Below are 24287 nucleotides of genomic sequence, written 5' to 3'. Positions count from 1 at the left end.
GTGGCTGCAGGTTTTTGTTCCAACCAAGCAGCAGCACACCAGATTTGACTGATTCAATCAACTGATCTCAGTCTTCAGACAGCTGATTGGTCAAACTGTGTGCTCTTGGCTGGCTGGAACAAAAACCTGCAGCCACACGGCCCTTTGCTGGACCAGTTTGACATGCCTGATCTAGATGCTCAGGAGGCCTCTGCTGGTGTTTGGATGGATCAGCTGATCAGAGCGGCTCTTAGAGGCTGCAACACTGAACCTTTTCACTATATTCTCATTTCTGAGATTTAGATGTTTGGGTTTCCATCAGCTGTAGCCATAATCAACACTATAACACATAAATGCTGGAAATATCTCACTTTAATATAATGAGCCTATATTATTTATTACTTTTCCTTTTTAAGGTAAATTACTGAAATAAATCAAGTTTTGTGTGATATTCTCAGTTTTAGAGTTTCACCTGTATCTGCTAAACTGTATGTCCAAACAAAAAATTGATATCAGCTTGTACCCTGAATATTGATGAATCAATCCAACCTAACAAATCAAGATTATAGGTGAAAATTTGGAGGCAAATTTGCTGTAAAAAACTGTTAAACCTGTCTTCGTTAATTTGTTCCAGGGCTTTGACCAGATTAGTCTGAAATGTTGGCTCATAAATCAAAACAGATTGATGGGACCCTTTTTTTTCACTCTGTTACGAAGTTATGTGTTTCTAAAAAAGATGTGAAAACTAGCAAAATAATTATTGGTACATAACTTGAAAACTATAACAGATAATGACAGGAAATTTATGTGCCAAGTCTGCAACTCAATGTTGGGCAGGTGTGCCCATTTTGGAGTAAGTTCTAATCTATTGGGCGCCAAAATGTGAGTAGTTTACAAAAACTGCTGCACAGACTAGCACCAAACATGATACGCATAGGCTCCATTTCATTCCAAGACTAATCCCACAATATGGTAATAATTGGGGAAAGTGGGCGTGGTTTTTGAGCAAATGAAAATGGCTCCGCCTACAATTTTTGGAAAAAATCTCTAAACATAATTTAGAAAAAACACTTTCGTCTTATACAGCTAAGATTTACAGGAGTTATTCCTTGGATCATGCCAAACATTTGAATTGTTCTAACTTTCGCTCCACAGAAATGGAGACGAATGCAAATTAGCTCAACATGTGTATCTCTGTACCAGAATACTCTATTAGCACCAAACTAGCTACAGACATCCTCTGGGTGGTGCTTGTCAAGACTGGAAAGTTTGGTGAGGATTCATCAAAGCATCAGTGTACAGGAACTTTCTAAAATTCAGTTAACACCTCATTCACTTAAAGATTTTTAATTCAGTACAAATCAATCTGAGGTAAACCAAAGGAATCTCACCTTCTGAACACAGTCCCGTCCATGTGTCCACATTTTAGTGAATTACAGACAAACTTTGCATTTTGTATTAATATTTTAAATTTTAACTATGACACGCAAAAAATCACTAAATGGTGCTTAACTTCTTGAATATTGTCCCAGGAAAGGCAGTGACCGGGGATGGGGGTGACCGGGTTGTGTGTGTCTATACTTTGGATGATGTTTGTGTGGATGTGGGGGTATGTTTGTGTGCGTGTGTATGCATGTGTTAGGATGAGTGGGGGTGTGTCTGGGGAGTGAGAGTGGGAGGGTCGGATGCTGTGTGAGTGTTTATATTGTGTGGGTGGGGCTGAGAGGGCATATATGAGTTAGGATGAGCGGGAGTGTGCAAGAAAATAGGTGTGTGCATGTGTTTCTGTGTGTGGTTGGGGTGGGGTTAAGTGCACTTGTGGTGGGGGGGGGGGGGGTCTGCCACTGCTGCTGTCGCTGTTGCTGTCGCTGTCCCCATCCTCTCATTCCCCGTTAGGGGTGTGGGAGGGTGGGTACTTTCTGGGGTCGGTCACGGCTCACTGGCTGTGGTCCCTGAATGGCCCGGTCGTGGGGGGCGGCCTCTCCTGGCCTGTCTTGCCCTGGGGGGCCTCCTGGGGAGCGGGGGTGCCTAATGCCACTAGAGGCTCATCATCCAGAGGGAAGTTTGCTTCCCTCTGGACATACATCCCTGAACCCCTCTTACTTCCTGCTCGCTCTGTCTCACACACACACACGTAGGGAGTTGGGAGGCGTGGAGCCATGCGGGGTGGAACGGAGGAGACCATTCAGTGGTCTCCTTGGATGCACCCCGTGGCGACCTGGGGTGGCTGCACTGATGGGCTGCTGGCTCTGTGGGTGTTGGGTCAAGGGGGGGTGCTTGGGGCTCGCTGTCCTCTGGTCCGCCTGGGGTGTCCCCCACGGGGCATGGTGGGTGGGTTATGTGTGACATGACTGTGTGGTGGTGAGTGCTTGTGGGTGCGGCGCGGGGGAGGGTGTGAGTGTGGGGGTATATGGGGTGCAGATTGGAGTAGGTGGGGAGTGGGGGGAGAGGGCCGATAGCACACTGGTTCCCGGGGTGTGCGGCTGGGACATCGGGGTGTGTGCTGGCCTACGCCGGGTGGCTGTCTGGGGGGCCTGGTCCTCCTAGGCATGTTGCGAGCCCTCTGCCTTTGGGGGGTGGGGCAGCCACCTCTGGCCTCCTGGGGCCCTGGGCCCTTCGCTTAGGCTGCCCTGGGTGGCCGGTCCCTGGCGGGGCCGGCGGCTGCTGATCTTGGCCCACTGGGACCTGTGCCCCGGGACCGTGGGGGGCTCTTGCTGGGGCTCTCCTCTGCCGCCCTTCGGGTGGGGCTGGAGTCATCTTTGTGGTGGGGTGGCTTGGGTTGGTGCTCCGGGTCTGCAGCTGAGGGCCCGGGCCTCTGGCCCTGGTCTGCCTCTGGCCTCCGTGGAGGCGTGGTCGCATTTGCATGATCTCACTCACTACTCTTCATCACCGATCACTCCTCTTCCTCATCCTCTGCATGCTGACACAGTCACTGAGTTGTCCAGTGGGTTTTAATACTAAGCGATAAATCTTTTTTTTATTTTTTGTATTTTTCCTGTGAGTTAGTATCTGGTCGCTGTTATGTCTTTTTGATTTGGTTATTATTTAAAAACTCTTAATGTGTTTTTTCTGTGTGTGTGTTTTTGTTTTTGTAAAAGTTGTAGGAAATTTTCTGGTGTGTTCATGTACAGGTGTAACAGCTTGTTGTCTGGTGATGGTGTGGATTGAAGGGTCGTTTTCCTTCTGTCTGTGATGTTTTTGTCTCCTTTCTTCTTTCCCTTTTGCTCTTTTTGCTATTTTCCATCTTTTTCTGTCCCCTCCGGTCAGGTCCAGCAAGATTACATAGATTCCATGATTCAAAGTAAATAAGTAAATAAATTAATCACATTATCAAGAGGAGCCTTACCCATAGGCCTCCCCTTGGCAGAGCAAATTTGTTCAGCACGATACAGCAACCAGATTATCATTTTGCTGCTATGATGCTGGACAGGACAAGTAAAAAAAAAAAAAAAAAAAAAGACGGTGACCGGGTTAGAGCCTGTTGTAACTGCTTGTAGTTTTATTTGTCTCACTGAACAAGATGATTGTCTGAATGTTGTTTTCCGTTTTGCTATAAGACAGTTCCCACTTACTGCACTTTAGTTCTAACACCATGACTTTGTCTAACATTTGAGATACTTTTCTGGTGCAAGCTTGTTTAATCATTTTTATTAACAAAAACTTCACAGAACTGTCAAAACGCCGTAAATTCAGTTTTAATCTGGTTACTCTACATAATCAGGATCAGTTGAATCTGGATTTTCAGTCAGGATCAGATTTGATGCTAGCTCACCTCCTTCCAGTCTGTCATCTTCCTCCTTTCTCCTCTGTCCATCTCTTCCTTCTCCAGATTTCATAAGTTCAGAAAATGAAATGATTATGTTCTACACCTGTTCCTCAACACACAAAGAAGTCTTTACAGCTGTGTGTGTGTGTGTGTGTGTGTGTAAGTCATGTGTGTTGCAGGTATCTGTCTGGTGATGCTTTTCTTCAGCTGGCTGCTGTCCATCTTTAGAGCGAAGTACCATGGATACCCGTACAGGTAACCTCTGCCCCAGTTCTGCAGGTGATGGACCCACGTTGTTGGTCATTGTTCATGTGATGGAGGACATCTCATCCTTGTTGCAGCTTCCTGATGGGTTAGAGCTGAGGATCCTCCAACATCAAGACCAGGAAACTAGTGGACAAGAAGTTCTTGGAATCGTTGTCCGTGACAACAGTGTTAAATATGGGTTCTGCTTGCTGTGGTTTTCACCTGGTCTCCTGTTAGAGGTGTGTGTGTCCACACACAGACGCTGTGCATCCTCACCTGTCCACCACAGGACCCATGAGCCACAACGCATCTGATTTCTCCTGGAGGAACCACGGACGGATCTATTAGTTTTCTGTGTGGCTGTAAGTCAAAGCGAGTCAGATTAGAAGATGTTTGTTCATGCAGTTTTCCTGGGAATAAACCGTTGGTGTGACCCAAAATGTGTCGGCACGCTGTCCTCATTTCGCCCCAATCAGAGGGGAAAAAAGAGGGATCATGTGGGTATAGGGATCTAGCGTCATAACACATTCATTTAATAATCCTTATAAAATATATATTGCTATTTTCATCTACCTCAGAGCACCACCAAGCTCTTTACATCATAATGGAAGCAAGGAAAAACAATGAATTCTTGGACCAATGAAATCAATCAGTGTCTGGACACTAATTCCTGTCTGAAGGAACCCAAAACCATGATTAATGGAAAAATCACAGACAATTAGACAGTTATGAGTATTTATTAACTAGACTACAAACTACATAATATCAAAGGTGAATATGTGCAGAAAAGGAAAGGAAAATAAATCACACATGGCCAGAAAATATGCAAATATGATGATTAAACCTGATTCTTATGGTGAAGCAGTGTAAGGAGAAAAAATGAAAACGAATGAATTAAGCTGTGGCGTTAATTCATGTTCATGAGGATGCTGAAAGGATTTCTAAATCCTAGAAAAACCTAGCTCCATAGTCTGAGACTTTGGCCTAGTTTCTCCTCAAAAGGCAAATTATTTCATTATTACCGCTTCTTTTAGACACCAACCATACTAGCAGTTCAGAAGAGAGGAGACTGGTCGTACTCATCCGATTCCATTTGGACCGACTTGCAACCGCTTCTGATCAGCGGGTGGGTGGGATCTGACCGAGAGGCCAAAGTTCTCTCCGTCAGTTTGGGCCTCCAGTTGGTCTTCCTCTTGCCAAGACTCTGCAGGGACTGGGTAGTATAAATGACCTGTCCACATTCATCACCGGAGGGATGAGAAGAGGCAGAAATGGCTGAGCTAAGAGTCGGAAATACTTGTCCTTGAAGGCGTCGCACAGGCCAACTGAACTAATCAAAAACATAAAACAAAACTGGAACAACGACAAAAACATACAGGTCCATCCGCTGTTTCACTCATCTCCATTCTCCCTATTCTGCTAATATTCTGGTAAATATTCTGCTAATATTCTGGTAATATTCTGGTAAATATTCTGGTAATAATCTGGTAAATATTCTGGTAATATTCGGGTAAATATTCTGGTAATAATCTGGTTAATATTCTGGTAATAATCTGGTGAATATTCAGGTAAATATTCTGGTAAATATTCTGGTAATATTCTGGTAATGATCTGGTAAATATTCTGGTAAATATTCTGGTAATAATCTGGTTAATATTCTGGTAAATATTCTGGTAATAATCTGGTTAATATTCGGGTAAATATTCTGGTAATAATCTGGTGAATATTCTGGTAAATAATGTGGTAAATATTCTGGTAATAATCTGGTTAATATTCGGGTAAATATTCTGGTAATAATCTGGTTAATATTTGGGTAAATATTCTGGTAATAATCTGGTTAATATTCTGGTAAATATTATGTTAATAATCTGGTGAATATTCTGGTAAATATTCCAGTAAATATTCTGGTAATAATCTGGTAAATATTCTGGTAATGATCTGGTAAATATTCTGGTAAATATTCTGCTAATATTCTGTTAAATATTCTGGAAATAATCTGGTAAATATTCTGGCAATATTCTGGTAATAATCTGGTAAATATTCTGGTAATAATCTGGTTAATATTCGGGTAAATATTCTGGTAATAATCTGGTTAATATTCTGGTAAATATTCTGGTAAATATTCTGGTAATAATCTGGTTAATATTCTGGTAATATTCTGGTAACTGTTCTGTTAATAATCTGGTAAATATTCTGGTAATATTCTGGTAACTGTTCTGGTAATATTCTGGTAAATATTCAGCAACTTTAAACAAGAAGTGAAGTAGAAGGTTTTCATTCTCCGTCTCCATCTTGGAGGCAGTGCAGTGGATATGTCCCAGAGACGGGTGGATATGTCCCAGAGACCAGTGGACATGTCCCAGAGACAGGTGGATATGTCCCAGAGACCAGTGGACATGTCCCAGAGACAGGTGGATATGTCCCAGAGACCAGTGGACATGTCCCAGAGACTATTAGCCACACACCCCAGAGAACGGTGGATGTGTGCGTCTCCAGCTGAGGAGCTTCTGGTTGAGCGTGGGCTGGACATAAAGGACAGTTTATGTAGCAGAAGTAAACATGGCTGCATTTCCAAGCTGTCTGCTGGATGAATGGATGATGAGAGAACAGGTACAGGATTAAACTCCAGGTACAGATGAGAACATGACCAGGTGGGATGTTTGTTGTTCTCTGGTTAACATGAGTCCCAGTCTGGTTTTGTCACACATTCAGTACTGTTTACTGGTTTCACCACATCCAGTAAAGTTTTGTGTATATTTTATTGTTGGAATAAACAAATCAACTTCCTTGTATTTTTGGTCCTTTAAACGTATTAAACAAATGACTCCTGTATATTCAGATCTTTTTCCTTTTATAAATCCCAGTATATATTAATTATATGTTAACTGATCAGAAATGAATCCAGACAGATGAACAGATCATCTGATATCAGATCGATAATGAAGCTATAAATGAAGATGGTGGTGAAGCCGACTGGCAGGTTTCAATCCTTCCGTCTGTAAAAAGTCTGCATGAACATTTAATGATCAGTAGTTTATAAATCCATGACAGGTGTCAGAACGTCCACTAACAGCAGGTGAACACCGACATCTGAGACTGATGCAGGTGGAGGCATCTACACCTGGACCTCAGTCATTCTCCAGCAGATGGTAGGATCTACCTTATTATGAATCTGTGTTTCTGCATCGTAACCACTTGCTGTCAGCTGATTCTCTCTAGCATGTTTTACACGTGTTTTTAATACAGCTTACAGGAGAGAAACAGTAGCTGGTTCCCCCAACATGGCGGGCAAAGCCGCGCTGACGTCACGTCTGCGTTCTCTGCAGGAAATTAAAGATAAACTTCTGGCTTTTATGCATATAAATAAACATTTATGTAAATATTTCTTCAATGCCTTCTTTTTCTTTGTTCTGGTCAATTTAGAAATGAACTGATTAGAACAATCTTTCCATGTTTTAGTTTACATTACCATTAGTTACTGATCATTTAAATCATGGCTTTTATTCATGTGTAAAGATTGAAATAAATAGTTGTCCTGCCAAGTTAGCATAAAGTGAATTAATCAACTGCATAAATTAAATTATTTAATTAATAAACGCAAAGAAATTCTGACCCTTGTAGTGGTCCGTACCAGCGCGCAACCGCGTTCCTCGTAACGCTGTCGCTTCGATCTCGCGAGATCTTGGATGTCTTGGTTGACATTACGTCAGAGCAGTCGGGATCATCTGTTCGGGATAAACTGACAGTTATCCCGACTGCTGCTTACATCTGTTCTGGTTCTGATGGACCGGACTCGGTTCGGGCTCATCCTGAACGAGCCTGGCATCTAACGTCGTGGACGTGCGGGTGCACGGGACTGGGACGTGGCGGTCTGTGGGAGCTAGCTGCGCGTGAACCGTCATAGGCCTTTTTGTTTTGACACAGCCGGGGCCTACCTTGGAACGTCAGCGGCATAGCTAGCTGTCAGGGTCCGGTCCGGTTCGGAGGAGACAGCGGACTGAGAGACAGACTGGACCCAGATGTTCAGGAGTGTCCGCTGGAAACGTTGCGCGGTGAGACAGAGCTCCGTTCAGCTGGAAGATGTGGCTGAAGCTCTTCTTCTTGTTCCTCTACTTCATCGTGCTGTTTGTGCTGGCCCGGATCTTTGAGGCGGTGGTCTGGTATGAGACCGGGATGTTCGCCACGCAGCTGGTGGATCCGGTCACTCTGAGCTACAACAAGCTGAAGACCATCCTGGAGTGCAGAGGACTGGGATACGCCGGACTGGCCGAGAAGAAGGATGTTAGCGAGCTGGTGGAGAAATCCGGTAAGACTGAGCTTGCGAGACGTTCAGGGACCATCTGTGACAGGTTCACAGCCCTCATCAGAGTTTACTGTCCCACAGGAGAGCTGACCCAGGGGGAGCTGTACTCCGCCATCAAGAAGGAGAAGGAGGCGGGAGACTCCACGCTCTTCAGCGGGGAGATGCACTTCTATGAGTTGGTGGAGGACACTAAAGACGGAATCTGGCTGGTCCAGGTAAAACCTGTAAGATACGGTTTCTAATATGGGCTCAATATAAAGTCAGAAAGATGTCGCAGCTGTAAATTTTTTGCAAATAATTTCATTGTATGTTTGTAAATCAGGTTTTTCATCCTGCTAAAAAACTGCCTGAAAAATTCCAGTTTGTGAAAGTTCAGAAAGGATCTGCCTGGTGGGCAAAAGATCTGTGTTTGTGGAAAATAATGAAGTTCTTTTGCAAACATCCTGCCCACAGACAAAACCGCAAGACTGTTTTTACATTTATCTGATTGGATGGTGGCTAATCAAACTGGCCAATCAGAGATCAGACGGCTTCCTGTCCTTCCACTCTGATGCAGACACCCACGCTGTTGGCCAGTGGCATAGATATTAGGGCTGCAACAATTAGTCAACGTTGTGGACTTTTGTCATCAACAAATTTACCTTTCAGCAAAAAACAAAACAAACAAACAAACAAAAAAAAACAACTAAATAAAAACCCTTCAGAGTGAGACATCGTCGTCTTCTCTATCTCTGCTGAAAGTTGCACATGCACCGTAAAGTCTGCCAGGGGAAAAAAAGGCGACCAACCAGAGAGAAAAACAGCGGCAGAGGACATGAAAAGTCTGGGATAACTTCACGTTAAACTTACAAAATACATTAAATACATGTGAGGTTTGTAAAGCGGACCTTGTGTACCACGGAAGTACATCTGCAATGCTCGAACATGTAAAGAGGAGGAACGTCACACTTACAAAACAACCTCATGCAAGATTTCAAAGCTGAAAGTAAAATAAGATCCATTTATAATAATCATGATACATAATCCGATTGGTCGACTAGTCGTTTTAATAGTCGGTGACAGTTAGATACCGCGTCATGGATATATACACTAGATACCGCGTCATGGATATATACACTAGATACCGCGTCATGGATATATACACTAGATGCCGCATCATAGATATATACATACCGCGTCATGGATATATACACTAGATACCGCGTCATGGATATATACACTAGATGCCGCATCATAGATATATACATACCGCGTCATGGATATATACACTAGATACCGCTTCATAGATATATACACTAGATACCGCGTCATAGATATATACAGTAGATGCAGCATCATAGATATATACACTATACCGCGTCATGGATATATACACTAGATACCTCGTCATAGATATATACACTAGATGCAGCGTCATGGATATATACACTATACCGCATCATGGATATATACATACCGCGTCATGGATATATACACTAGATACCGCGTCATAGATATATACACTAGATACCGCGTCATAGATATATACACTAGATGCGGCGTCATAGATATATACACAAGATACCGCGTCATGGATATATACACTATACCGCGTCATGGAAATATACACTAGATGCCGCGTCATAGATATATGCACTATACCGCGTCATGGATATATACACTAGATGCGGCGTCATAGATATATACACAAGATACCGCGTCATGGATATATACACTATACCGCGTCATGGAAATATACACTAGATGCCGCGTCATAGATATATGCACTATACCGCGTCATGGATATATACACTAGATGCCGCGTCATAGATATATGCACTATACCGCGTCATAGATATATACACTAGATACCGCGTCATAGATATATACACTATACCGCGTCATGCATATATACACTATACCGCGTCATGGATATATACATACCGCGTCATGGATATATACACTAGATACCTCGTCATAGATATATACACTAGATGCAGCGTCATGGATATATACACTATACCTTGTCATGGATATATACACTAGATACCGCGTCATGGATATATACACTAGATACCTCGTCATGGATATATACACTGGATACCGCGTCATAGATATATGCACTATACCGCGTCATAGATATATACACTAGATGCCGCGTCATAGATATATACACTATACCGCGTCATGCATATATACACTAGATACCGCTTCATGGATATATACACTAGATACCGCGTCATGGATATACACTAGATGCCGCGTCATAGATATATACACTATACCGCGTCATGGAAATATACACGAGATGCCGCGTCATAGATATATGCACTATACCGCGTCATGGATATATACACTAGATGCGGCGTCATAGATATATACACTAGATACCGCGTCATGGATATATACACTAGATACCGCGTCATGGATATATACACTAGATACCGCGTTATGGATATATACACTAGATGTCGCGTCATAGATATATACACTATACCGCGTCATAGATATATACACTAGATACCGCGTCATAGATATATACACTAGATACCGCGTCATAGATATATACACTAGATACCGCGTCATGGATATATACACTAGATGCCGCGTCATAGATATATACACTATACCGCGTCATGGATATATACACTAGATACCGCGTCATGGATATATACACTAGATACCGCGTCATGGATATATACACTAGATACCGCGTCATAGATATATACACTAGATGCAGCATCATAGATATATACACTATACCGCGTCATGGATATATACACTAGATACCGCATCATAGATATATACACTAGATGCTGCGTCATAGATATATACACTATACCGCGTCATGGATATATACACTAGATGCCGCGTCATAGATATATACACTATACCGCGTCATGGATATATACAAGAGATACCGCATCATAGATATATACACTAGATGCTGCGTCATAGATATATACACTATACCGCGTCATGGATATATACATACCGCGTCATGGATATATACACTAGATACCTCGTCATAGATATATACACTAGATGCAGCGTCATGGATATATACACTATACCGCATCATGGATATATACATACCGCGTCATGGATATATACACTAGATACCGCGTCATAGATATATACACTAGATACCGCGTCATAGATATATACACTAGATGCGGCGTCATAGATATATACACAAGATACCGCGTCATGGATATATACACTATACCGCGTCATGGATATATACACTAGATGCCGCGTCATAGATATATGCACTATACCGCGTCATGGATATATACACTAGATGCCACGTCATAGATATATGCACTATACCGCGTCATAGATATATACACTAGATACCGCGTCATAGATATATACACTATACCGCGTCATTCATATATACACTATACCGCGTCATGGATATATACATACCGCGTCATGGATATATACACTAGATACCTCGTCATAGATATATACACTAGATGCAGCGTCATGGATATATACACTATACCTCGTCATGGATATATACACTAGATACCGCGTCATGGATATATACACTAGATACCCCGTCATAGATATATACACAAGATACCGCGTCATGGATATATACACTATACCGCGTCATGGATATATACACTGGGTACCGCGTCATAGATATATGCACTATACCGCGTCATAGATATATACACTAGATGCCGCGTCATAGATATATACACTATACCGCGTCATGCATATATACACTATACCGCGTCATGGATATATACATACCGCGTCATGGATATATACTCTAGATACCTCCTCATAGATATATACACTAGATGCAGCGTCATGGATATATACACTATACCGCGTCATGGATATATACACTAGATACCGCGTCATGGATATATACACTAGATACCCCGTCATAGATATATACACTATACCGCGTCATGGATATATACATACCGCGTCATGGATATATACATACCGCGTCATGGATATATACACTAGATACCTCGTCATGGATATATACACTAGATACCGCGTCATGGATATATACACTAGATGTCGCGTCATAGATATATACACTAGATACCGCGTCATAGATATATACACTAGATGTAGCATCATAGATATATACACTATACCGCGTCATGGATATATACACTAGATACCGCATCATAGATATATACACTAGATGCTGCGTCATAGATATATACACTATACCGCGTCATGGATATATACACTAGATACCGCTTCATGGATATATACACTAGATACCGCGTCATAGATATATACACTAGATGCAGCATCATAGATATATACACTATACCGCGTCATGGATATATACACTAGATACCGCATCATAGATATATACACAAGATACCGCGTCATGGATATATACACTATACCGCGTCATGGATATATACACTAGATGCCGCGTCATAGATATATGCACTATACCGCGTCATAGATATATACACTAGATACCGCGTCATAGATATATACACTAGATACCGCGTCATGGATATATACACTAGATGCCGCGTCATAGATATATACACTATACCGCGTCATGCATATATACACTATACCGCGTCATGGATATATACATACCGCGTCATGGATATATACACTAGATACCTCGTCATAGATATATACACTAGATGCAGCGTCATGGATATATACACTATACCGCGTCATGGATATATACACTAGATACCGCGTCATGGATATATACACTAGATACCCCGTCATAGATATATACACTAGATGCCGCGTCATAGATATATACACTATACCGCGTCATGGATATATACATACCGCGTCATGGATATATACATACCGCGTCATGGATATATACACTAGATACCCCGTCATGGATATATACACTATACCGCGTCATGGATATATACACTAGATGCCGCATCACGGATATATACACTATACCGCGTCATGGATATATACACTAGATGCCGCGTCATGGATATATACACTAGATGCCGCGTCATGGATATATACACTAGATACCGCGTCATGGATATATACACTAGATGCTGCGTCATGGATATATACAGTAGATGTCGCGTCATGGATATATACACTAGATGCCGCGTCATGGATATATACACTAGATGCTGCGTCATGGATATATACACTAGATACCGCGTCATGGATATATACACTAGATGCTGCGTCATGGATATATACACTAGATGCCGCGTCATGGATATATACACTAGATGTCGCGTCATGGATATATACACTAGATGCTGCGTCATAGATATATACACTAGATACCGCGTCATGGATATATACACTAGATACCGCGTCATGGATATATACATTAGATGCTGCGTCATGGATATATACACTAGATACCGCGTCATGGATATATACACTAGATACCGCGTCATGGATATATACATTAGATGCTGCGTCATGGATATATACACTAGATGCCGCGTCATGGATATATACACTAGATACCGCGTCATTGATATATACACTAGATGCCGCGTCATGGATATATACACTAGATGCCGCGTCATGGATATATACACTAGATGCTGCGTCATGGATATATACACTAGATACCGCGTCATGGATATATACACTAGATACCGCGTCATGGATATATACATTAGATGCTGCGTCATGGATATATACACTAGATGCCGCGTCATGGATATATACACTAGATACCGCGTCATTGATATATACACTAGATGCCGCGTCATGGATATATACACTAGATGCTGCGTCATGGATATATACACTAGATGCTGCGTCATGGATATATACACTAGATACCGCGTCATGGATATATACACTATATGCTGCGTCATGGATATATACACTAGATACCGCGTCATGGATATATACACTAGATACCGCGTCATGGATATATACACTAGGCACACGGAAAGGATTTCATAATAAACCACACAAGACTCCTCGCTTGACAGCACTCCTATGTGTCCACATACATATTTTTGGCGTACCGGGCAACTAGTAGAATCTACAGTTGGAGCGAGAGAGAACGAGTGTGAGAGTGACACCTACTGGCGGGGAGGAGTTAAAGTTGTAGCTATCGCCACCCACTGCCATTTTTTAAAAATGGCTGAAACTGGTGGGAGGTGTGGGGTATCAGAGGGCGGAGAGTGGGCGGGAGGGATACACAGGCAGAATTGATTGACAGACAGCAGCTCAGCTGAGATTCAGCCAGATTCACCAAGCAGCTACGTTACAGAGCGACTTTGAGGTGGAAGACTTTTCCTCCTGAACCTCCTCAGCTACACATGAACCAGGTGGTCCTGAACATACCAGTCTGAGCTGTTAGCGCTGTTAGCTGTTAGCTGCCTGTCAGCAGCTCCAGCAGCTCTGGAAAGCTGTGGAGACTCGCAGCAGGTTGTGGCAGCTGCAGGAAGTGCTGCTGCTACGATTTGAGCTGCTGTCTGTCACTAGATGAGGGTCAGCAGGTAAAGAATAAAGTCCGGTTTACTTTTACACCCTCAGAAGCACAAATCCGTCCCATTGCAGACGTAGTGTGAATACTGAGGTGTAGTGTGATTAAATGAGGTACAACACAAATGCTACGGCAAGCGGGAGCCAAGACTCCAGGTCGGGGGGAGGAACAACTCCCCATCCACATATTGGGTACGAAGCCCAAATAAGCACATTCACGCTGAGCGAGGCAGCGACTGACCAAAGAGATAAGATCAGGGCAAAAATTAACATCAAGCAACCCCGATGCCAATTACAGAGGCTGAGTGAAGCACCTAGGGAAAGTCTCCTGGAAGATGTGAATGCAGCCTTGAGAACGATTCCTACAATGACCATCACTGAAACCAATGAGCTGATCTACACCCACAGCAGGGATCCTTGAGGTGCTTGGCTATCAACCAAAAAGCAACCATAAAGATATATATCCACCATGGAAGAGGAGGTTGGAGGCTAAAATCAAGGCAGCTCGGAGAGAAGTGAGCCTATCAGAGCTCCAGAAAGGTGCAATGAAAAAACAGGTACCCAGGAGGTACAGCCATACCTGAAGCACTAGAAATGATGATGGACGATACAACCAGGCGTCTCACGTCGAGGCTGGAAGGCTCCTGAGAGTCAGAAGATGAAGAATCCAGCGGCAGGAGATCCGCCGCAGACAAAGGAGACGACGTGTAAGTTTAACTTATTAAACATGCGCCGATTGTATACGTGTCTTATGAGTAAATATTTCAGACGGCGGGTTTATTGTAACTCGTGTTCTGTTTCAGACGTTGCTGCAGCTCATTGAACCTCCTCACCGTCCAGCTGGTCCGGAGCAAAGCTGATAACTAGCGGGAAAAGGTTGTTCTCAATTTTACCGATGAGCAGTGGATAGAGAATTTCTGTATGTCCAGGGAGACATTTCAATACATCTGTGGCCGCCTGAAGCTGCACTGGAGAGGATGGACACAACCACCTGCTGCAGATACTGAAGGAGATGGAGAACAGCCTGGATGCTTTACCTCCTGCCTTCCAGCTAATCACTACACACCTCTTCATAATAAGCATCATGTTCTGGAAGTTCCACAGACAGAACATACATGTATACATGATGTACACATTTAAAGAGAAAATGTTCCATAGAAAATGCATCATTTCATTTTTTTTCTTTTTTTTTTTGTGTTATGTGTAAAATAAAGATCTCATCATCTGCTATTAAGCTTTGTGTGTTTTATGGACTCATCAGTAGAAAGGTGGAGGAGAAATCCGTCACTGGAGGGTTGGTTGTGACTGACTTATGGTTTAGAATTATGAGGACATAGTCACACAGATTTAGCGTATATGAAGGTAAAAATATAAAAAGGTGGTGAAATGTTTACAGGTGTGTAATTTGTGTCCACAAGTATTTGATGCCAGATCTTTGTTAAACATGACAAACTTCGTCCTGTGATACGGAACATATTATTAAGATGTCAAGCTGCTCGCTCTTCTGCCTCCTTTGTGTTCCTGAAAGACTTCAGGATGTTGAAGTGTGGATGGCTTTGCCTCTGCGGTTCAGCATCTAACAGCTTGTCCTGCACAGCAGCCAGAAGAGTGTCGGCCCTTTTCCTATTTCATGAAAAAACAGGGTGGAGACAGATACTTAACACACAGCAACTATAATAAAATATGTTGAATTGTAATATAAAAACTCAACAAGATGCATGTACAATGCAGTAGGATGTTTTTACCTGCAGCTGGCTGATGGTTGACGCTGGCTCTGGTAGCTGCTGAATGGATAAACATTTTAGAATTAAAATACAAGTTATAAACATGAAGGATGCTAATAAAGCCAACTTTTCATTTTAATATATAGTGTAAAATTCTCAATTGTCCAGGAGTGCACACGTTGTAATAGCAGCCATTTAAACTGGAATTTAAAAAAAGTCCAGTTGAAATGACTGAGTCTGCTGTTAAAACCAGTTCTGTGTGGCTCCATCAGCTCCCTTTTTCCATTTAATCAAGTATCTGTATATAAGCATGGTTTACATTTAACTTTGTTATCTCCATTAATAATAATAATAATAATAATAAATGTATTTCTTGGCGGCTTTCTACACCCAAGGTCACTGTACACAAAATGAAAATAAATAATCAAGAGCAGAGATTTTTTTCTATTCATTAAACCTGTTTTATTTACCTTATGGATGCAGCTGCTGGTGGCAGCAGGAGCATCCAGGATGCTGTTCGGCTCCTCTGATGAAGTAAACATGGACCAGAACCTGATTATATACAAAAGAGATGGAAAACAGGTGAATAGATCAGCTCAGTTAGCTGGGTGGTATCTGATAACAACTCATAGGTCTATACAGAAGCGTTAATGCTTCTTGTCCTGTTTACTAACCTCCAAACTCCTCTGAAGATGTTTTCACTGCGGATGATCGCCTCCGCACGCAGGAGTCATCTGCTGCGGGTTTGCCTGAGTAGGCAGGACGGTGGTCCAAGCTGTTGAATTTACTGCTCGTCCCACTCCGGTTGTCGTGGTCCTTAATTTATTTCTAGTATTGTGTGAGTTTATGGCAAGCCAAAAGGGTTATAATTCGCCATTCTATTGGTGCGTGTGTAATAAAAAAAGTGCGGTTTTACGTGGCTAAAACGGCAAAAATACACCGTTTTGTGGCTAAAACGGCGTAAAATACGGTGTTTACCAAAGCTTTAAAAGGCGTCGTATTTTACTCCGTGTTAGCCACGTAAAACCGCTTTTTTAGCTGCTTGACTGACGTTCATCCTCGTCCTGCTTCGTTTTTGGTCCGCTTTAATTTGAGACGTAACGTGTCCCTGACGGGACACCATCCTACTAATGTTATTGGCTTAGAATCCTTTAGGGTAGAGAAAAATAAAGTGGAGGCAGCTGTTGATGTGGCTCACCCCATAAGACGACACAGGTATCTGAACGGAGGGCAAACTACAACACCACGACCAGTAATAACCCGATTCAGCCTGAGGAACATGAGGGATGCGATCTGGAGAGCTACCTGAAAACACACCAGCTGCGTCTCAAGGAGGATCTGACAGCGGCGGACGAGGCGCAGCGAAGGGGAGGCAAAGCGAGGACGGCTGTGGTAGAGAAAGGAGGTCGCCTGCTATGTTGGAAATCGCGCTTTCGTGGAAAAGACAGATGTCACCTCAAAATGATCTCTGTTCTAAATACTACCTTCACTTTGATGCAGTAGTACCAGATTGCAACTCAACGTTTTCCAGTAGTGAGGAGCTTCTTCTTATTATTGAAAACAAATTTCATGGTTCAGTGCCGGGTTTACGTTAAAGAGGAAATCTGTTTTTTGTACTGTGCTACGCCACAACTTTTATTTTACTCAGGAAACTCACACAAATGTTGAAGATGTGAAATTTTGGAGGAGCCAGTGGGGCGCAGATGTTTGGTTTTCGCATGGAAGTAGCAAATCTGCAGGTGTGGCTTTTCTACTGCAGCGACCAAATTCTCACAGCAGAAAAACATGAAGGCAGATGGATCATTTTAGTTTTTGAGGTTGCAAACACACAGTTCATATGAGTATTCACTCACATGAGTATTAACCAATGCCTTATTTTTAAAAATTTAAAATAAATTTAGTCAACAATCCTCCAAATTTCCCTCTGAAAAAATCATTTGGGCGGCAACTTTAATACAACATTAAATTATATAAATAATAGATTTCCTCCAAAAACAAACAATTCAGTAAATGACTTGCAAAATATACGTTTAAGACTTGATCTAACAGATATATGGCGAAAAAATAATCCTGATAAAATAATGTTCACTGGAATAACTCCAGCTTTTCTCAGCAGTCCAGAATTGACTTCTGGCTGATAAATAATGTTCAATGTGAAAAGTTAAAGATCTTATCTACCACAAGGCCATCTCTATAAAAGTGGATCTAAGTAACTTTTGTTCTAAAAGAATAACCAGCAACTAATGGAAATGAAACAAATGTCTATTAGGAGATAAACATTTTACTAAGGAAGCATGATAAAATCTTGGAGACAGGCGTGTGCAGATGGGAATGCTGCACTTAGCTGGGAAGTAATGAAATTTGAAATTAGGAATTTGGTTATTCACATAGGAAAAACAAAGGCAAAAATTAAAGATATGAACTTGATTATTACGAGTATTCTGAATCTTTCTAAAAGGTCAGACCTTTCGTCTCAGGAACTTCAGACGATATGTGTGAAGCTGGAGGTGCTTCATGAGATCTGGAATAAAGTGGATGGAAATATTTAGAAAAGAATTCTAAATATGTCTTCAGCCTAGAAAAAAGAAGAAAAGAAATGTCAACTACTCATCGTCTAACCCAAATGTTTTAACGCTCCTACACTCAGTCTCTAATACAATTCATAAAGCAGAAAACAACTTTAAAAATACGTGTGAAGGCCCATTTAATATTATTGAAATTAAAACATGTACAGGGACTCTTCAGGTAATGAATTTTATAAACACGTAATGTTATTAGCACCGTTCATCCTTCTCGTTTTAGGAATAGACCAACAGGAACAGCGGTAATAACACTTATTCCCAAACCCAACAAAAATAAATGATATATTGACAACTGGACACCCATCACATTATTAAATAATGACTGTAAAATATTTTCTTCTATACTTGCCAAAAGGTTCAAACCGGACCATTTAGATGAAGAATGATCTGGACATGGTTGATATAATCATTTAATTTTAGAGGAAAGTCATTTTTCACACGGTTGAACACATCTTTACTTTCAATACGATTCCTAAGTTTTGGTGATAAATTCCTGGATGCAGTAAAAACAACAGCTCAGTGTGCAAAAGTGTCTTAAGGGACAACACAAACATTTTGTCCTATTTCTCCATTTTTATTTTATGTCCACATCAAACAAACCAATTTTAGAGGTATTTCAACTCTGGGAACTGAACTGAAAATCTGTCAACTAGCCGATGACACTTCGCTTTTTTTATAAAACAAAGATGAAGTTTCGAAAGTGTAAACAAGTTTTCTCATGTCTGCTCTGAAAATGAACCTGAAAGAATCTTCCTCCCCTCAAAGGTTGTAATTTAACAGGGATAAATGGAATTAAAAATATATTATTTAGGTATCACAAGATGAGAAACCACGAACAAAGCTCGGTTTTGATCCAATAATAAACAACACAAACTGGATGTAACTCCTGGTTGTGTTTTTATCTAAGGCTGAAGGTGTGTGTAGATCTGTATACGCCTCGCTGTCACCGGACATGCCTACTCATATATCCAAGTCACTTAATTCACACTTATATAACTTTATTTGAAGAAACAAACCCCGTTATCTCAGGAAAGAAACTTTACTAAACAGTAAACAAAATGGTGGATTAGAAGTTTTGGATTATGGGTCTTTAAACTATAGCTTTAAATTTAATTGGCTTATTAAACTTTTTAAAAATAAGAATAGTATTTGGAGGATCTTCCCTGATTTTGTCTTTAAAGACGTTGGAGGAATTGAATTCCATCAATCTGGCCAGCTTCCATAGACGGTCGTTAGTTTTTAAACATCATCTTCTGGTGAAGTTTGGACGACCTGTTACACCGAAAGAAAAACTAACTAACTAACTAAAACTAACCCTGACACCCAAAACCCAACAGACTGGAGAAGTGGGTTTTTTTAACGACATAGTTCATAGGAAATATCACTGTTGGAAACATTTACCCTCCGGTTCAACATTTCTGGACGTATTTGTCAGTATAAAGTGGAAAAAGCAGCACAGACGCTTCCTGCTTTACCAACAAGATAAAAGACGTGTCATTTAAGATCCTTACAGAATTTAAACTGCAAAACATGTTCTGGAACAATTTAATCTGAATATAAACTATTCCTGTGACTTCTGTGAACTGCACAAAGAGACTATTATTCATCTGTTTTTTGAATGCATATATTGTAAAATGTTCTGGATTGATGTTCAAATTAAACATTTAGGAAGAGCGGTCAGTTAATAACTAAGTGCTAGAGATGTGTGTGTCTCCCTCTACAGAAAACTGGACAATGGTACACTCTTTGTTTGTCAGCTTTTCATTATAATGGCAAAATATCATATACACAAAATAAAAGAAAACCATATTTTTCTGTTTTTCTTAATGACATTAATCTATGTATTAAATCAATCAGCAACCTACAAAAAAAGGCTGAAAAAGTCTTTGAAAAGAACAAGCCTGGCTCCTCTTATTATACATTATAGCTCGTACTTCAGATACGTTCATGTGGCTTATTCTCTTGTTTCAGTCATTCTTCCTCTTTGTTCCAATTTGTTCCTCTTTGTAATTTTCATATTTGTGCAAAATATAAATAAAGCACTATGGATAAAAAAAAGATTCAAGCCACGGGGAAACAATCCTTTAGGGTTTTTATAACATAATTATTTACATCCTATAATATAGTTTTTAATTCAGATGAATACTTTTACTCTGCACCCACCTGGACCTTCTTTTGATGAATTATTTTTGAAAAATGTATTTTTTTGTTGAAAACGTTCACCTTTAACCTGCAAAGATTGTCTATTAGTGACAGATGTCTCCCTCTAACATAAACCAGTATTACTCAGGCCAAGACTCCAGCAGCAGGAGCTTCGGACTCTGTCTCTCTGCATTAGGATGATCACCATGGTTCTCCCGAGCTCCTCCACAAGCAAACACCGCCTGTACATGGCTTTTGGCCTCCTGGGTAGTGATGGGTTGTACCGAAGCCCAGTAGAAGATACCGTTTTTGAACCTCTCGCTCTGAGAAGAAGCTGAGCGACCACCATACCGGCCGGTGGAGGCAAAGGTCTGCAGAGAGAGTCTGCAGCATCTGCTGCTCGAGTCTTGGACTGAGAAATACCTGTTTCTCATGTTCACTTTGACACACAATCCACCACCATCCGTCATTAAAATGTTCTCAGCTCCCCTTTAAGAGCTGCAGCGGTGCGGAAGTACAGGAAACCGTCTGCGCTCTGATTGGACAGTTTGATTAGTCACCGTCCAATCAGACGTAAAAAGACACGGGACAAAAACTTTCTGAGTCTCGCTCACAGTTTCGTGCTTTGTGCTTTTCCACAAATACAAATCTGTTTCACAAACAAAGCTGATCCTTTCTGCACAAACTGGAATTGATGGGGCTTTTTTTTTTTTTTTTTTTGCAGGACGACAAACTTGATTTCCAGACATTTAACATTTATTTACAGCTGCAGCTTCTTTCTGACTTCATGCTGAGCCCATATTTCTAATAACATAAAAACTCGTGTCCAATCAGAAACTGGTCCAGGAGGAGTTTGACATGGAGGTGTCTTCATGTCTCTCTGGGTCTGCAGGTCATAGCCCAGGACAGAGAGGCTCTGCTCAGTCAGTCCAACTGGGAGAAGATGGTGCAGAAAGTGTCCCAGTTTGGCATCAGAACTGGAACCTTCAACTGCTCCAGTGACCACAGGTAGGAAGCTGACCTGACTTCCCAGGTAGAGGTTTGAAAACTCGCAGATCCACTTTGTCATCAACTTTCTCATCACAGGGTCTATTTTTTCTGCTTCCTGTCTGAAATGACATTCCCAGAATGGAAGAACAGGGGCTGTGAAAGATCCTGGAGGGCAGGGCAGGGAGGGAGGGCAGGGTAAGGAGAGTTCAGCTTCCTGATGTGTTTGTTTTGGATGCTGACGCTTGGTAGAGTCTTTCAGCCCAGTTTCTCCCGCCATGTTGCAAAGCTACATGTTAGCATTGCTGCTTCCTGGTGTCTGCTAACATCTGCTGGACTGCACAGAGGTTGAACACATCATTATGCTTCCACTATGAAAAGAACTAACATTAATAAGTATGAGTTCTTCACCTCTAACCCAGAAGAAAAGTTGTGTGGACCTCATCAGAACCCCTCTACCTTGACAGAAACTCCAGTTACCCCACAGCATGATGCTGCCACCACCATGATCACCACGACTGGGTGTTAGGTGTTTTTTCTTCCTGGAGTTGAGTCCAGCCTTGGTATCCTCAGATCACCACACATTTTCCAACATGTTTTGGGGAAACTTGGAGGATTTTTTTGTCTTTCATTCTTGTCTTTGTCAGAAAAGTCTTCCAGAGATTGTTGTCACCTGTAGGACACAAGCACAACTTCCAGAACCTCCACCAGCTCCTGCAGCGTGGCTGTAGATCTCCCTGACCAGTTTTCATCTCTTCATCAGTTTTGGGGGGACATCCAGGTCTTTGTCCCTGTTGTCCTATATTATCTCCACTTCCTTATAATGGTCTTCACTGTGCTCCATGGTGGTCATCTGGACTTTATCTGGAGTTCATCAGTCTGATGACTGAATACAGGGACCAGATCTACAGTTTTTGGTTGAAGGTGTTCATACTTATGTAGCCAGTTATATATACATACCCTAGAACCATTTTTCTAATCTAAACCCATTTTCCCAGATCAACCTTAAGACAGACAGACAGACAGATAGATAGAAATTCTTTTGACAGGCTCAAGGGTTCACGTAAAAAAAAACCATTCAATTTACAAAGAAAATGGTAAGATGAGTTGTGTCTATTTCATATAATTCAGAACGGTTATAACAGAGGGAATGAAGGATTTTGACATTTTTCCGGGCCAGTGGGACTTTGTAACGTCTCCCTGAAGGTAACACCTGAGACAGGTGTAAAGTGGGTGGGAGGTCCTCTGTGGTCACATGGTGGCTTTCCTGGTCACAGAGCGTCTGTCCAGGTCAGACAGCTGTTTGTGGTGAGCTGGTTATTTTACTTTTTTTTTTTTTTTTTTTTTTTTTTTTAACCTGTCTTGTCCAGCATCGTTGCAAACAGAATGATTGTCTGGCTGCTCTGTCTGGTGCTGGGCAATTTTACTCTATCAAGCAAGGGATTTATAACTACATGTATAAAGTCCCTCTTGATGACATTGAAAAACTTTATTAAATCAGACTCTAAATGCTGGACTCGACCGGAGGGGACAGAGAGAGAGAGAGATAGAAAAGAAAGTAGAGAGAAGAGGGAGGGGAGAGAGAGGGACAGAAAGGGTGTGGGGAGTGCGGGTGGGGACTTAAAACATTATACAGAAAACCATGTAATCCATACTACTTACAACATATATAGCTAAGATCATCCTGGCCAGTAGGTCATTACACAACTAGTTGATAATAGTAACAATAATAATAATCACAATAATAGTAATAATAATATAGTAGTAGTAATAATATAAGAGTAGGAGTAATAATAATAATAATAAGAACAGAAATAATAAAAAAAAAAAAAAACAAAGAAATAAAAAAATATGATAATAGATATAAGTGAAACTGCTGTATTCAAGAACACGCGCAGAGAAACCTGTGTGGATGTGTTGGAGAACTCGGCCACCCGGCGACGCAAGACTGTGTGGAGACGTTCAGGAAGGAGTGACCATGCAGAGTGATCATGCAGATGCCACCTCACTTGAACAGAGGCCAGAGTCAGGCCAGCGGTCCCGAGACCCAGGCACCAGCCCCCCCGTAGGCTACAGATCCCGACCGGTCCACAGAGAACGACCACCGTCGCCCGCCCAGGAAGGCAGCA

General features: G+C 41.7%; 2 protein-coding genes across 2 annotated transcripts in view; both read left to right on the top strand.

Annotated features, from left to right (window-relative positions):
• LOC121643693 (magnesium transporter protein 1-like) overlaps positions 1–4431 on the top strand; it is a 77195-nt gene extending 72764 nt beyond the window's left edge. Inside the window, exons 9-10 of the mRNA XM_041991251.1 lie at positions 3910–4000; positions 4087–4431. The gene's annotated coding sequence lies outside the window, so the exon portion shown is untranslated. The remainder of the gene's footprint in view (positions 1–3909; positions 4001–4086) is intronic.
• A 3245-nt stretch (positions 4432–7676) lies between these two features.
• rnf103 (ring finger protein 103) overlaps positions 7677–24287 on the top strand; it is a 51713-nt gene continuing 35102 nt past the window's right edge. The window contains exons 1-4 of the mRNA XM_041990930.1: positions 7677–8297; positions 8376–8509; positions 22064–22180; positions 22299–22356. Of these exons, the coding sequence (XP_041846864.1) occupies positions 8072–8297; positions 8376–8509; positions 22064–22180; positions 22299–22356 (535 nt within the window). The 5' untranslated portion in view covers positions 7677–8071. The remainder of the gene's footprint in view (positions 8298–8375; positions 8510–22063; positions 22181–22298; positions 22357–24287) is intronic.

Source organism: Melanotaenia boesemani, chromosome 7 (assembly GCF_017639745.1).
Source record: "Melanotaenia boesemani isolate fMelBoe1 chromosome 7, fMelBoe1.pri, whole genome shotgun sequence".
NCBI classification, from domain to species: Eukaryota; Metazoa; Chordata; class Actinopteri; order Atheriniformes; family Melanotaeniidae; genus Melanotaenia; species Melanotaenia boesemani.
This window is presented reverse-complemented; position numbering and strand designations above follow the sequence as displayed.